General features: G+C 38.5%; 1 protein-coding gene across 7 annotated transcripts in view; it reads left to right on the top strand.

The window, feature by feature from the left end:
- The window catches only part of SMARCA2 (SWI/SNF related, matrix associated, actin dependent regulator of chromatin, subfamily a, member 2), a 113,123-nt gene that overhangs the window by 91,534 nt on the left and 4,577 nt on the right, over nt 1-17,012 (top strand). For all 7 annotated transcript variants that reach the window (XM_054054375.1, XM_054054370.1, XM_054054371.1 and 4 more), the window contains 3 exons: nt 1,039-1,256; nt 14,138-14,243; nt 14,992-15,093. In XM_054054375.1, coding sequence (XP_053910350.1) covers nt 1,039-1,256; nt 14,138-14,243; nt 14,992-15,093 — 426 coding nt within the window. The remainder of the gene's footprint in view (nt 1-1,038; nt 1,257-14,137; nt 14,244-14,991; nt 15,094-17,012) is intronic.

The following is a 17,012-nucleotide window of genomic DNA, read 5'->3' as shown; positions in this document are numbered from 1 at the left end:
TGGTTAAAAGCATACATCCAGGTAATTCAAAGTAGTGTTTATTATTTGTGACTGCATGTGGGATAGGCTTTCTTTCTTTCTTTCTTTCTTTCTTTCCTTCCTTCCTTCCTTCCTTCCTTCCTTCCTTCCTTCCTTCCTTCCTTCCTTCCTTCCTTCCTTCCTTCCTTCCTTCCTTCCTTCCTTCCTTCCTTCCTTCCTTCCTTCCTTCCTTCCTTCCTTCCTTCCGTCCTTCCGTCCGTCCTTCCTTCCTTCCTTCCGTCCTTCCTTCCTTCCGTCCTTCCGTCCCTCCCTCCCTCCCTCCCTCCCTCCCTCCCTCCCTCCCTCCCCCCCCCCTCCCTCCCTCCCTCCCTCCTTCCTTCCTTCCTTCCTTCCTTCCTTCCTTCCTTCCTTCCTTCCTTCCTTCCTTCTTTCTTGTTATGAGTGCTTTTTACAGTAAGACACTGTACTGTCAGTGCTTCTCCCTATGCGTTGGTTGCTATTCAAAAAGAAAAACTTACATTTTAGAGATCATTTTAACACTTAAGTCGTTTGGAAGTTCGTTAAATTATTTGGAAGAGAAGTTGAGTTATTAAAGCGCAGAGTATCTGTGTGTTGTTTGTGTGCACAAAGAACTGTCTAATCTGGCTTTGGGAATGCAGTTTGTACTGTCCTGTTTGAAAACATGTGATATCAAAGTCTGTTTTGCATGGAACTACATAAGCCAGAACTGCCACTGACGTGGACAAGTGAATATTTGTTGCACACTTACTGACACAGTACTGCAGGCCATTGTTGTGTATGAAACGTGAGTTGGTGTGGAATTCAAGGTTCAGATAAACACACAGCTATCTAGATGAAAGTGGGATTCTTAGAACGAGTCTATGTTTAGTGTCTCTTTGATTGCCAGTAACTCGACTTCTTGTGTTCTTCTTTATAAATAAGCTAAGGATTTTGAGTTGAACTATCTGAGGTTATGTTTTTGTTTTTAAATACAGTTTATTTCCCTTTGCAGTATCTCTTTTGTTTAAAAATCATACTTTTTGAATCCTTCGTTGTCAGGCAATTGAAGACGGCAATTTGGAAGAAATGGAGGAGGAGGTTCGGCTTAAAAAACGGAAGAGACGAAGAAATGTGGATAAAGATTCTGGGAAGGAGGATGGAGAGAAAGCAAAGAAGAGAAGAGGAAGACCTCCTGCAGAGAAATTGTCACCCAATCCACCGAAACTGACAAAACAAATGAATGCTATAATTGATACTGTGATAAACTACAAAGACAGGTGAGCTTCAAGATGTTTTCTTTCTGTCGCATGTGTTGTTTCCCTCTCTGTTGCTATCTCTCTCTCTGTTTTTAACAGATTGATTTTTGGGTTTGGTCTTTAGAGGGATTTGCTGACACAGCATTTCTGAAAAGTAGTTCCTTGGGGCCTGATCATGTAAGTCTCAATCTGCAGAGAGTTTTGTAAAGACCCATCTGATGGGAAGTTGTTGAAATAAAAATATAAAAAGTAGGCGTAGAACTGCTTAGAAATTAAGTCATTCTGTTTAGGAGGTGTACTTAACATTTAGCTTGAGTGGAATTTTTCTTCAGTTAATGATGCAGTAGGTATTAAGATTAATCTTTTTCATGGCTACAGATAAATTAATGCAAGTTAACATAGGTCTCACCATGACCTGAAAGACTGTTCAATAAATGTAGGACTTGTATCATGAGCTTCTGAACTGCCAAAGAAAGAACTGTAGAAATACTGAACATAATCTATTGTCTGCAGCTGAGATGGTAGCCTGTTTGTCAAGAAAAGTCTATTTTCAGCATAACAAAATACTAAATAGCAAAAAAATATTGCTTCTAATCTGAAATGTCATTTGAAGACTTCTGTTTTCCAGGTTTTCAAACTGAAAGTCATCTATGCTTCATGAGGAAGAAATAGAGAGTTAGTTAATGGCATCTTTGAATTGGACTTGTTTGAGAAAGTTTTATTTTGTAACTCAACTTCTCTTTGCTAAAAATTAGTAAAGCCTTCTTGCATACTTATTCCTTCTTTACTGTACATGGAATTAGTTAATTCATATAAAGAGCAATTATAAGCTAAATGGATATCAAATACATTCAAAGAAAAACAAGAAGTATTTGTATTGGTGACTTGGCAAAGTGTGAAAATACAATTTTTGCCTGTAAACCAACTTTCAGTCTGTGACTTCAAATAGCATGTTTTACTTAATTTTTTTGCACCTCCTGTCCTGGATCTGCCTGTACAGGGTTAACTTGGGCAGAATCTGTTAAAGCTGTGATGCCTTTCTTTTTTGGCACTTAACTGTTGAATTGAAGCATTCTGTGATCCCTCTCAAGTACATAATCGAAAAGCTTATTCCATTAGAATAGAATTGACAGCAGCGAACATGATGAGCAGGAAGCTGACTACAAACTCAAGTGTATTCAGCTTGCTGTGACTCTCAGCTAAAAGAATAGATGAGAGGGTAGAAGTGTTTAAAGTTCAGGTATTCCAGTCAGGCCTTCAAGAAGGCATCTCTTCATTTTGGATCATTAGCCTTGAGCCTTCTGAAGCCAAGTTCTTCTGATCATGGTGTTTATTTCTCATTTTTTAAAATAGCAAGCAAAGTTACTTCCACTATCGCCCAGTAGGGGAGAGCTACTGTTAATAACTGATAGTTACTGGGGAAGTTAAAAGATTTTTGTCTGTCACTTGTGCCCCAGGAGGTCCGTATCTGATCTCCATCAAACAAGTTAACCACTGTGCTGTTATGTAGTGACAGGGCAGAATATTTCCTCTCCCAGGAGCCCACATTTATGCAAGACAGAATTGGTTCTCACTTTAAAAGTATATGGAGCCTTAGTGTTAGGAATTTAAGGAAAGTTGTTCCCTGTGTGTACATACCCAGGAGTTAGAGGAGCAGAACAAAGCGCCCATGTTCCAAGAGGAGGTGGTTAGAGACTTACTTGTCCAGTTAGACACTCACAAGCCTATGGGGCCAGATGGGATCCATCCAAGAGTTTTGAGGGAGCTGGTGAGGTGCTTGCCAAACCCCTTTCCATCATCTTCCAGCAGTCCTGGCTGACTATAGAAGTTCCACTTGCCTGGAGGCTGGCTGATGTTATACCTATCTACAAGAAGGGTCGGAGGGAGGACCCAGGAAACTACAGGCCTGTCAGTCTGACCTCAGTGCCGGGGAAGGTCATGGAACAGGTGATCTTGAATGCTATCATGAAGCACATGCAAGAGAACTGGGTGATCAGGCCCAGTCAACAGGGGTTCATGAAAGGCAGGTCTTGCTAAACTAACCTTATTGCCTTCTATGACAAAGTGACCTGCCTACTGGATAAGAGAAAGGCTGTGGATGTAGTCTTCTTGGACTTCAGTGAAGCCCTTGACCCAGTTTCTCACAGCATTCTGCTTAGGAAACTGTCTGCCTCACTCTCCTGGGTGAAAAACTGGTTGGATGGCCGGTCCCTGAGAGTGGTTGTAAATGGAGTTAACTCCAGCTGGAGGCCAGTCACAAGTGGTGTCCCCCAGGGCTCAGTGCTGGGTCTAGCTTTGTTTAATGTCTTTATCATTGACTTGGATGAGGGGATCAAATGCACCCTTAGTAAGTTTGCGGATAACACTAAGCTAGGTGGAAGTGTCGGATCTGTTGGAGGGTAGGCAGGCTCTTCAAAGGGATCTGAACAGGATGGACTGCTGGGCTGAGATCAATGGCATGAGGTTTAACAAGGCCAAATGCTGGGTCCTGCACTTGGGGCAGGACCTACAACAACCCTGTGTGGTGCTACAGACTAGGAGAAGTCTGGCTAGAAAGCTGCATGGAGGAGAAGGACCTGGGTGTCTTGGTTGACAGCCAACTGAACGTGAGCCAACAGTGTGCCCAGGTGGCCAAGAAGGCCAGTTGCATCTTGGCCTGTATCAGAAACAGTGTGACCAGCAGGTCCAGGGAGGTTATTCTCCTCCTGTACTCGGCACTGGTGAGACCGCACCTTGAATGCTGTGTTTAGTTCTGGGCCCCTAGCTCCAAGAAGGATGTTGAGGCTCTGGAGTGTGTCCAGAGAAGAGCAACAAAGCTGGTGAGGGGGCGCGAGAACAAGTCTTCTGAGGAGTGGCTGAGGGAACTGGGGTTGTTTAGCCTTGAGAAGAGGAGGCTGAGGGGAGACCTTATTGCTCTCTACGACTACCTGAAAGGAGGTTGTGGAGAGGAGGGAGCTGGCTTCTTCTCCCAAGTGACAGGGGACAGGACAAGGGGGAATGGCCTCAGGCTCCACCAGAGGGAGGTCAGGCTGGACATCAGAAAAAAATTTTTCACAGAAAAGGTCATTGGGCACTGGAATAGGCTGCCCAGGCAGGTGGTGGAGTCACCATCCCTGAAGGTATTTAAAAGACGGGTGGATGAGATACTCAGGGACATAGTTTAGTGGTTGATAGGAATGGTTGGACTCGATGATCCAGGAAGTCTTTTCCAACCTTCTGATTCTGTGAATTAAAAGTGTGGATTAAGCTGAGCTCTTTGCTGTGATGAGCTATGCAGAAGAGTTTCAAGTTCCTTTATTCTGATTTTTTTGTGAGCTAGCTTCAAACCACACAATCCTGGGAAAGTAAAGACACAACAGAATTGCAAATTTAGGCATCAGGAAGCTTTACTATCTTAAAATCTTCGAGGTTAAGGTTGTCGTAGAGTTCAGTAAAAATTTTCAGGATCTGCAGCCATAGAATTTAAGTGAGGTTGCAACCCTTCAGCTTTGTTGGGGGTTCATGTTTGTTCAGCTCTGGGTTTTTGTGTGCATGAACACAATTGGGCAAGTATAGAGGGACAGGTTGATTGGAAGAAAAGTAGGCTATGAGCTTCATCTGAGGGGGAAAAAAAAAAAGTTTTTCATGTATTTAATGCTTCAGTGCTTAAAATCATCTTTGTGTTTAGCTTAAATTTTCAGTGCTAACAGATGTTTCACCTCTATGAAAGTCCAGAGGGCTAATCCAGACTATGGAGAGGTGATAGCACACCAAAGGTGGACAGGTGATAACCAGGCAAAATCTTACTGATGTTGGCCAGAGCTACTTTGTCAAAACCAATTCTACAATCTTTAGTAAGCTTTGTTACAGTTAATAAGCCAGCAGACAAAAGAAAAAAAAAAATCAAGAGAATGCATTGTTAAACTAAGAAACCTGTGTGCTTTATCTCACGTCTCCCCTTGCTTTTGAGAAGCATTCCTTGTCAATGCAGAAGCACTTCTCTGCTCTTCCTAAGATACTTCTTTCTAAAAAAAGAGCCAAATGGAACCAAAACATTTTTCCATGCTGCCCACAAAAGTCTGGAGTACTAGTTGGCTGCTTTTGTGTGGCAGTTCTGTATTATGTGGATGCTGGGCAAATGCTTTCTTAGCTGTCTTGTTGCAGGCATTTGATCAATCCTTTCCTTCCGTATTGAAAAAGCATCCAACAAAATAGACTGTACTGCCTATGTCTAAGAAAGCTAGAGGCTACATTAATACAAGCAATAAGCTCTAGTAAAATGAAGTTTGAGCTACGCAATTATTGTATGGAGGTCAAAATAAGATTAAACAAACAAATTAGCAACATTTGAGGTAAACGTTCAGTGCAGAATAATGCAGCATGGTTTCTTTGAAAAGGAAATTTAGGGGTAGATATCCATTGCCTTGCAAACCCCTATTAAAGAGCTCCATGCAAGGCAGCTGAAGTTAGCACTGAGGTGAATTTACTGTTTATCTCTGTTGTGTCCTCCATGCAAAGTCAAGCTTTTTCTTTAGATTTTCCTCCTTTATACAATCCTGTATAGTAACTCTCATATTTCCTTTTATTCGCATCCTAGCATGATACTGATTTTAGTGAAACATTCCATGAATGATAAATTTAATAGTTCTTACAAATTTATTAATAGGTACAAGATTTTTGGATCTTTCTAGAGAAATAGGAACACACTCAAGGAGAGAAAACCTCAGAATTTATGCTTAGATTTGACTTGACTAGCAGCCTCACTGCATTAGCATCCTAGAATTCTCAAAACTGGACTGTCTGCAATGTAATAAAGGAAATAGTAAAAAAGGAGAAAAAAGGACAGAGGTGTGAGGGATTGTGAAAATGTTCAGTTCTGACTGTTTGGATTAACTCTATGTGAGAGCTGTTGAAGTCCTTGTCAAGTTGACGATACATACTTCTTGCAGGCTGCTGTGCTTTGGATTCCAGCACTGGCTGATGTGCTTTATGCTTTTCTCTATGTTGATAGGCATTTCTGTTTCTGATCTTTGTATTTATCTTTGTTAATCCTGAAACAAACAGTAGTATCTCAATTTGAAGAACTGTGGGATAAGTGCTTGATATAGTCAAGAAGTAAAAATGCTTGTTCGATTCATCCCTACCTTTTAAACTACATTTGTACTGTTATTACTGAGCTTTAGGTATCAAATGATGAAACGTGTTGCCAGCTGTAGATACAGGGCAGTACCATATATTCAGATCAGCACTACATATACAGAGCCTTTTTTTCTTTTCCGTGTTGCTTTGCCATCATAGGTGATGCTGAAGTAATCTAGGTTTCATCTTTAATGGCTTGGAATGGAGAACAAATATGTAATGAAGCAGATACAAGGTAGAAAAAATGATCAGAATTCTCTGCCTTCTAGTCGCCTAATCTAGTGGAAGTTGTCCTGGCCCTGCCACAGCAGGGAAGTTGTAGTAAGTTATCTTCAAAGATCCCTTCTGACCGAAACCATTACATGAATTCATAAGGTTGGTAAAGCATTTGTTAGGGTATCGCAGGAAAATTATGAGCTTATATGAAAGAAAGAGGAGATCTAATGAGTAAGCTCTCTAATCTGAGTGAAAACCAGGGAAAAGATCTAACTGAAGGCACTACTAAAGAAGAAACTATTAAACTGCAAAAAAGATGCCATGGATGTTGTTGAAGAATCGGTGTTGGCATATATCGTGATGTGATAAAATGAGAAGTGTCCTAGCCAAAATATGAAGTTTTGAGTTATCAAAATTGGGATGGTATTCATGGAGGACTGAAGACAGTTAAGTGTGGAGTAGCAGAACTGATGTGAAATACAGTACTTACGGAGTTCATTATGAAATTCTTACAGACTTAAGAATGGGAAACTTTTCCTTAGGCTGAAAGTCCATCATATCAAAATGACAGAAAAAGAATGACCCATGCAAAGAAATTATTGATCAAAGCTAACTACAAGCCATCAGTATTGTCCAACCATGACAAAAAAAGACCCAGGAGCCTGGTCCTTACACTGTTGCCTGTGTGGATGAGGAAATACTCATTATGTGTTGTACTAATATGTCTTTATATGCAATACCATTAATGCTTCTGAGTTGGTGTATATAGTACTTTAATACTTTTCCATTCAGGAAAGATTCGTTTACACTGAGGCAAGCATAAATAATTATTTCAATGACAAATAACATGGGAGGGTGTTGCAAGAGGAAACAGGTTCGTTTGTTTATGCAAACACAGCTCAATCTGAGAGGCATTGATTGCTCTCAGTAAATTCACCTGGGAAAAAAGGGAAGCATAAACACAGAAAGGTTGTAGAAATGTGTAAAATACAGGATGGTGATCACAAGATTATATGAGTGTAAACGTTCATTAATACATTCAGGTTGCTAGCTAAGGGTTATGGAACATTTCCATATGGAATAGTGGGGCAGAAATACATAGATAGATTAGGGCTTTGTTCCTTGGTTAAAAAACTTTTATATGATTGTTTACAAATACCAAGAGCCTAGATTGAAAGACTTGGGAAGTGCCTTTCCAGTTACATAGTTGACCCTGATTTTCCACTGTAAGGTATATGTATCAACTTTGCAGACTCCGTTTGCCTGACACATTTTAATCTGGGATTTTTTGCAGTTATTCCTTAACTGAGATTTAGGTGCCTTTGCAGCCTCGTATCTTGACCATCTAAGACACTTATTTAGAAGAAAGCAAATTGAAAGGCATCAGTCCAGTATTATTGTCACACTTTTCTCCAATTCTGATTCTTTTAGTCTGTCTTTCTTTTCCTTTCCTCTAAAATTAGGAATGTCCATAGAAATGGGTAGTCTTTGAATTATATCACACATCTATTACAAATGTGTAAAATGTATACTGTGTTTTCAGAAAGTGGAATTCATTTCTATATCCAGTTCAAATGCTTTAGCCTTTGAAAGAGACAATTTTACTGGAGATGGATGTTTGTTTTTTTAGAATAAGGAATTTGTATGCCAAATTTGAGCTTCAGCTGATGCATATGCATGTTGCGAAATCAGGCTTAGTCCCCCAAACTTTCTTTTTCCTCTTCTGAAGATTTTCGCTTATATTTTATTTCAGAGGAAGGAAAGCTGTAAGTGTAGCTTCCCTTTCCTCATTGTTAAAATTAAGTAGAGGAAGAGGAATAGATACTTCATACCTTGGAGTCCTTCAGCTTCTCTACAAATTCACTGTCCTCTCCTGCCCTACATCAGAGTTTGATATTTGCTGTCTAGGTGCCAGTTTAATTCTACTGCTGGTTGGCATTAGCTTTATTTAGATAACAACAGCTGAATTCAAGAGTCCCAGGACACTGATAGTTTTGTCACATACAGAGGTCTTCATCTACCTACTCTCTGTTCTGTTCCTGAGACAAAAGTGAGGACTTGCACAGTGCGTACCAGTTATTTTCACAAAGCTTCCTCCCCGTAACAGGTGGCTGTTGACCACATTTTAATAAAGCTAGTAAGAAAATTGCAAGGTAGGGTTGTGGTGCCCTGTCAATGACTCCTGACGTCTCTGGTGCTTAGCATTTTGATCACTGAATCACTAAAGCCAAATTGTTTAAATTCGTGCCTATAGTATTCCAATTCTGAGAGGACGTAACTCAGGAGAGAGTATTTGGATTTGATTCAGACTGTTTCCAACTGTTTTCTCAAGTTGCCAGTTTTTAACTGTTCTAAAATGGTGAGTGATGTAATTAGTCATTACTAATCTAACTACTAATTAATTATACCAACTAGTACTCTTCTGTATCCAAACATGCAAAGCAAATGATTCTTATTTATAGCCCAGCCAAAGTTATGCAGTACATAGCCACATGTCAAACCCAGGAATTATATTTTTAAGTATTTTTACCCATTGCCATTTTGATAGTGGGGACAGGTCCACTATGTATTACTGCAATCGGTTCCAAAAAGGAAGAACCATTAAATACATTTAACAAAGAATTAATCGTCTCCCTGCATAGCTGGATTCCTGTTGGAAGTTGTTAAATACAGAGGAACCACTATGTAGGTTCTTTTAATTCTCATCCCCCACACGTGTTTTTTTTTAAAGAGCACCTTTGTGACTTGCATTTGATTACGAGCTGTAATTTGCACACCATGGTTCTGGTTGTGAGCGCTCTTACAAGGGCAGGCATGTACAACATTCATTTTACCCACTCCTAAGTTGAATTTCAATATTTTTTAAATTGTGATACCAGAAATATAAGAACATCTGCAGTTTCAGCTTCATAGTTGCTTTTCCATTTGATTCCAAAGGAGAAGGGCTGTTAGTAATACTTCTGGCAAGTCAGTGGTGGCATTCTTCTGGCCACATAATGCTAGGGAAAAGAAATAGAAACTGAGCTGCATACAAGTGAGGCGTAATTGTTCCTGCATTTGATTTCACTGAAGATAATACTGACTGAATGGATGGAAGTATATGCTTGTATGCACTTTGTAAGCAGTTTGACGCAAATCAGAAAAAATCAGAAACATTGAGCACAAATGTTTTTTGAAGCAAAAATATTTAAAAAATGAGCAGTATTTCTTAACGCTTTTTAATTTGCTCAGCATGCTAGTATTTTGTATGCAAGCACACATAGCACTAGCATGTTGAGCTGATGCAGTAGCAATGAACTGTCACTCACAGTTCTTTTTAATTTATTCTGGTCCTTCTTCCTTTCGGCACGTATCCTGCTAGTTGCTAGGCAACCAGAAGTGATTTTTACTGCGCATGATTTTTATGTGGTAGTTGTGGTTATTGTTTTCTAATTACAAAAGTGGGGACAGGGATTAAAATCAGAGTTACGTTAATAATTACTGATTTTCTCTTGTTGTATCCATAACACAGCCGTTTATGATTGTGTTAGAAAAGGTCACATTAATTTACAGTATACATGAATATACAAAGGGAGCAGAAGATAGTATTTCTTTATCAGAGGAGGTTCTCTAAAAATGATAGAACAGAATAACCTATTCTTGATTTGAGGAGGCAAAATCTGGCACTAATTTTCTCTCTGTTGCATGTTTCTTGGCCTTAATGCTTTCTTTTTCGTGGCCTTAAATGATTCTCGGTAATTATGTCAAGGAAAAGCTTGAAGGTTTTCTATGGCATTCTTAATTTAAAAGAATGTGTGAACAAAGGAGTTGGCTAGATTTATAGCTGAAGAATAGGATGTTGCTTTTTAATAATTTACGACTGTTATGTTTTTAATACAAAATACAATATAAGGGCATGTGGTATGTAAAAAGAGAAAAAATATATATAGCTGTGAGATAATAAGCTCTGTAATCATCAGGAGCTTTTTTTAATAGGACAAATCTGCTAAACATTTTTTAAAATTTGATTTGCATTACGGTATTAGTACCTATTTCCTTTGTACTTAAATCATTCTGTTTGTTCTTAGAGTCTGAAATGTAGTTGAAGTAACACCAGCATCAGTGCTTTAGTGATTTTTCTCAAAAAGACATTCTGTTTAAAGAAATATGCTGAAGTTTAAAAAAAACACAGCAGTGGTAACTCAGTCACTCTGCGTAGCAAATCCAGATTCATACTGCACGAAGTTTTGAAAGCAACTTTTCACACTTTTTAAAGGATTAGTTTACATCGATACTTCATGTTATAATATTGTGCAAATTTATTGAAATAACTTTTATCAAGTTTGTGAAGTCAAGCACACAAAAAAAAAAGGATGTAACAGAAAAAGGTGGAAACCTAATGCGGTGCCCTCTGGAAGGCACATTACAGTATGCTCTGCTGTGGTGTGTGTACTGCTTTGCTTTTCCACAGAAACAATGTCTTACATGTACAAGGTGGGCACTGATCATGTAATGAATGACTGAATTCCCTCATGCTTCTTTATAATGTTTATAAAGAGTCTGAATGTTTTGCAGATCTCGAACTTTATTTTTACAGTATGTTGTTCTTATTTTACAAATGAGGAATAGAAATGTAACTTTTAAGACACCATTTGGGCACCAGAGATCTGATTTCTCTGTAGATTCATAACAGGTTCAATTCATCTCAGTTGCAGCTGTAAATGCTCAACACTTCTCTTTATTAACAACAACAACAAAAATGTACAGTCCTCAGTTTGCGAAGAAGTAGAAACGTGTTAATTTAGCCAGTTGTGTAGTGTTTACTTGATACATTGCTTTTCCTTGTATTGCCTGCAGTTTGTCTTTGAGAGGACAATCTGTGGCATGACATGGTCACTGACATAGTTCATTAACAAGATTGTTACCTTTAAATTCATAGCATAAATACTTCCCACTGTGACAGGGGAAGCATAAAGGAATTAATTTGCCTCTTTGGTGTTAATCAAAAGGAGGTTCAGTGGCCTGGGTTTGACAATTGTTTGCTGGCAAGAGAGAAATCCTAAGATTCAGAATGACAGTTATCTGGTCATTTCATGATTTTTTTTCTACTTCAATAACAGGGTGCTTCCTAAATAAATGAGATCTGTTGGGTGAAGTTACTAGTAACTTCCTGGAGTGTGAAGTGCAGGTAGTCAGTCAGAAGTATCTACCCTGACAGTTGTATGGGGGTAAGCTTTTCTCTCAGCTTTCCTGACAGAGAAGCACAGTCTTCTGCCTCGTCGCACTGTATATCAGCAGCACTCAGAAGGGCAGTTGTGCATGTGCCATAATCGTGCAGTACTCTAGGAGGCAGCCTGACAGTTACTGCAGAGAAGGCAAGGGCAATGACTTCTGCTGCTGCAAGTCAGACAAAAGTTGTCATGAGGAGACAGAGGCTTTTGGTTTCTAGGTTTGCATTGGGTGGAAAAACACTCTAGCCACTAGTTGGTGCCCAGGACATTGATAGAAGAACACTGATTAGCAGGCTGCAATTAGAACATTTACATCATTGTGTAGAAAATATATTGGAACAAACTGGACATGCTGTAATCCTAGAAGCCTGCTTGCACAACCCTGCCTACGACGATCAGTAGAAAGGAGTGTGCTAAACTATCAGTGTTTAGACGCAAAGGCCTATAGTCAGTTCTTAGATAGAAAGCCTTAGTATAAGGCTTCAAGGTTGTGATGTTTTCTGAGAGCTTTGCTATCTCATGAGAATGAGGAGGCTGGCTTGATAAAGTCAGAACCAGGCATGGGAATTAGGTGCGTAGTTTAACAATGTGACTTTACGATTAGAATATGTTGTAAATATTCTGATTCCGTGGAAACATGTATCTTGAAAGATGTAACCAATTACTGTCTACTGTTAAGATGTAGAACGGAATATGTGCCAAACTGTGTTGTGTGATTTTAACCTATTGACCAATTAGAATAACCTTTAGGCCGCGTGGACAATGTCTTGTAACCTATAGTAGACTTGCTTCTGTCGCGTGCACTCTGATTATCTGTATAAATAGACCCTCAGATGTTACAATAAACAAGCAATGATCATACCTCTAAGAGGATTCGTTCATTGACTCCAAGGCTCCCCTCCCCTACATCATTGTCCTCTCTGATGCAAGGTAATGCAAAGAGCAGCAGAGTCCCAGGGCTAAACGGAAAACAATGGGAAATCTTGGATTAGGTGAACAACAGCTGATTAGGAAATGAGGAAATACTGTGTATTCCTACTTGTTCATTCATTGGTCTAGCAGGTCTGCAAGTAAAATTGTATCTTCTCAAATTCTGATGCTGTTTCAGGAATTAAGAAATACCTAAGCAATGTTTGGCATGCATGCCTTTCATAAAGGACAGAGCTGTTCTGTGCTTTTTTTATCATCCTTATCCTACATGGCAGAATAGGTTCAGTTAACTTCTGAGTCAGTATTAGTTTAATGTGTCTGATAAGGTTCCACACCACTGTGGAAGGTAACTGCAAGAGGGAAGCTGAGGTGGAGATGAGAAATTGGCAGCCTTCTTGCCCAGCTCCTGTGAAGGTGTGATACCCCTGAGTTACCCTGAGAAGGTGTAAATGAGAAACCAGGACCTTTTTGGAGTAGATGTGAAAGAAGGAAGCGTGTGAATGTGGGCTGGGAAATGCTGTGAATGCTGTGTGCAGTGAATTACAGTTTCTTTCAGCAGTGCTTTTTTTCTGCTGTTTTGTGAGACTAGTGCACACAGGAAAAAAAAATACTAAGCCCGTAACTGCCATCAACGCATTTCCTTTCCAGATAACCTAATGTTTTGGGAAGCCACAAATAAGGTTTTAAAAAAAACCTCAATTTGGAAGTGTTAAAATAGCTATTAATAAAAGATGAACGATGTGAAATCCGGAAATCTTAGAACTGAGCACCTGTAGTGATAGGCAATGTTCCTAGAGTATGAAAGGTTTCTAGATAACCCATCACTTTATTTCAGGTGACTGAAAAAGTATGAATGGCAGTCATGATTTTTGATACAGTTACAATAATCTTCCAAGAAACTTAACAGTCATTAGTGGAAGTTAAGAACTTTTTTGGTTGTAACATCTATTCAATCTGATAGCAATCAGCGTCTGGTATAATGGAAATGGGTATGAACAAGTAGTTTGGTGCGATGAGGAGTTACAAAACAGCTATAAAATGACCAAGAAGAAGATGAAATTATAGTGACGGGAGGGACACTTACTAAAATCTCTAACACAAAACTGAGAAAAGGATAAAACTATGCTCAGTAAACCACTATGGAATTCAGGTTCAAATCTGGATTCTACTTCAATAAAGCCTTCTGCACATATGGACCTGTAATGATGGTGGTAAGTTAGAACAAGAGCACAAAGGGTATGTTTTAAATTGTAAATGAATGATCTATACCAAATTTAAACAGGACAGGATTCAATTTTTAATTATTTGAAAGAAAAAATTGTTATTTTATTAGTTTCTGGTTTTTCTCATGATTAGATTATATATGTTTATAGTTTCTTGTGAGAAAGTTGTAGTAATTCTTTGCATTATGGGTTTGTGTCTCAACAGTTCAGGACGACAGCTAAGTGAAGTCTTCATTCAGCTTCCGTCTAGGAAAGAGTTACCAGAGTATTATGAATTGATTAGGAAACCAGTGGATTTTAAAAAGATAAAGGTAAGAACCTTATTTGGAAATGAAGATTCCTTCATTTTTTTTGTTACAAAAAAGGGTGAGCATGAAGTTGTATTTTAAGTTACAACAACATGAGTATTCAATGTACCTGTAGTTGTGGTTTAGATTTTGAACGTTGTTACACACCTTCTAGGATTTTTATTCAGTGTATGTTGCAATATATCACTATAATTTCAAAGTCAAATCAAAATGTAGCGGTGTGACATGAGTGACACTTTCAGAGAGGACATCTCAATGTCTTTTTTGCGAAGATGTAGGGAAATATGGTCATCCCTAAACTAGCATCACATCTTGAAACAGCCAGGTCAGATCCAAACACGGTTTGGCTAATGGGGTTTAGACAGCTTGTTGCACGTTAGGTGATGTCATAACTCTGACTTTCGTTCATGTCATAGCTTATTTTGTTTCTGTGCTAAAAAAGGGAAACCGGAACTCCTTTCACCAAAAGAGCACCATTTCTGTTTCTTTTGTCCCTTCCAGGTCATGCAGCAATTGCTTACTTTTTACTCTATTTCCTGGTGTATTTTTTTGAGTGTTGTGTTAACAATGCATTTTAAGACTTTTTTTTTTTTTTTTTAAAATACTTGTCTTGATGCTTAGGTAAAATTTTTAAAGAGAAAGCTTTTAATGTGTTGAAATCAAGTATTAACTCATTGTCCTGTTCGCTGTTTTTTCTTTCTGCACCACTGCCTCGCCATACTTCTCTTCGTTTGCTCAACAAATGCAACAGGAAAGAATTCGCAACCATAAGTATCGGAGTCTTGGAGACTTGGAGAAAGATGTCATGTTGCTGTGTCACAATGCTCAGACGTTCAATTTGGAGGGATCACAGGTCTAAATGAACCACTTTGTGTTAAACATACAGATTTCTCCTACCTAGTGTTTTCAGTGCGGATTGTTGTATTATTTATATAAACCCTGTATTTTAAGTCTTACTTTGAGTATAGAAAAATACCCAGATTCTTAGGAACGTCTAGAATTCACTGGAACCAGCTGCAGGGAAATTTGCTTTGTCTTTTATTCTGAGATCATTTTTTTCTGATCTGTGTGTAGTTTATGCAGCATAACACTGTTTGACTGTATGGTAAAATACAGTGCATGTAGAGTCATACATCAGCTTGAGCTTACCACAGCGGATAACAGAATGAGCAGATGTAACAGTACAGCTTAGGACAGTATGTTGAGGAAATACTTTGTAGTGAGCTCTTCATTTCTGCTAATGGAAGACACAAATTCAAGGTTTGTCCAGCAGTACAGCTTTGTGTGTGAAGCTTTTTACTTACTAAACCCTCTGGTAGTTATTTTTTTTAATGTTGAAAGATCACTGTCTGTTTTAAGAGACAGTAATAATAAATCCCAGATGAGTCTCAGGTTCAGAAGGCAAAATCTTTCGTCTCAAACAGATGTTTCACTCACATGAATACGCCCTGTTCTGTGAGTTCAGAAGAGGACACTGAAACAAAAGGAGAGACTAAAAAACTGGATGACAGTTAATAAAGTTGTCTCACAATACGGTGAAACGTAGTCTTGGGTGATTAGTTTTATTGATGAGTTCCAAATAGTGTGTAACACAATATTAAATTGAAACAGAGAACAGGAAGACATCTCCTGTAAAGTGCAGGAGCAAAAAAAACTTAGGTCAAAAGAAAGCTAAGTAAAAGTAAGCTAAAGACTGATCCTGCCAATACTGCTGCATTCTTCAAATTCCAAAACATTATTGATGACTCTTAGCTAAACTGAGGTGTTTATATTAAAATCTGAGAATAGAAAATTAAAATGAGCATGCAGTTAATTATGAAGGATTGATGAATGCAGCTTATCTTTTTGTGATAATTTTTGCTATCTAGAGACATAAAAGGTTTTCTGTAATATGTACATGCTGTATATTTACTGTCTTCAGTTAACAACGTCTAAATTAATCAGCTAAAAGGATTTTTTAATGAGAAAATGAATGATGATAAGAAGTGTGGAATGAAATTTTGTTAGATGTCCAAATGTGGATTGCCAGTTTACTGCTTAACTGCTTAGCCACATAGCAGTAAAACAGCTGTAAATATGTAATGATAACAAATGCCAAAAAAAAAAAAGGTGAAGGAAAGCTAATACCAAAAACTATCAGTGAGACTTCAGAAAATAGTAAAAGTTGGTAAAGGAGGTAAAAAGAAGCAAAGAAAATCAGTAGCTAAGTGGGAAAAATAATTAGGTTATTTTTATATTCTCATCAGAATGACTCAAGTTTCTAATGGGAAACTGATCTCTTGTTAGGCAGAGGTGGTGGAATGGATGGGAACAGTCCTGAGTGAGTAGAAATATTCACTAAATATTACTACTCTGTTTGGAAATTGCTCAACCTGTATCAGAGTGTTGCAGTACTATTTTCCATTCCACTGTACTGGCATTATTACCAGAGTTAGTGTTACTTTTTATAGGGTGAAGCCCAAATAGCTTGTATCTAAGATTTTATTTTTTTTTAAGGTTTCTTTCTGGTAAGTTCTCGTACCATTCTTTTTGATTTCCAGTGAATCGTGGGACACTTCTGCTGCAGTCCTCCAATTCTCAAGGCTATCTCGTGTTCTTTGTAGTCATTCAGGTCCACCTTTGCTCTGACATACCAGTTCACTTCAGTAAACTAGATTGTGTGTGCATCCAAAAGGCTAATTTGGGTGGTTGTTTAAGTACACAGTGACTTCAAATGAAATTCTCTGTGTTTGTTCCTGCTACTATGATTCATGCTGCTTTTCCTTGGAGCAA

The sequence above is a fragment of the Cuculus canorus genome, chromosome Z (genome assembly GCF_017976375.1).
Source record: "Cuculus canorus isolate bCucCan1 chromosome Z, bCucCan1.pri, whole genome shotgun sequence".
Taxonomy (NCBI): domain Eukaryota; kingdom Metazoa; phylum Chordata; class Aves; order Cuculiformes; family Cuculidae; genus Cuculus; species Cuculus canorus.
The sequence above is the reverse complement of the archived record's forward strand: the minus strand, read 5'-3'. Positions and strand labels throughout refer to the sequence as shown.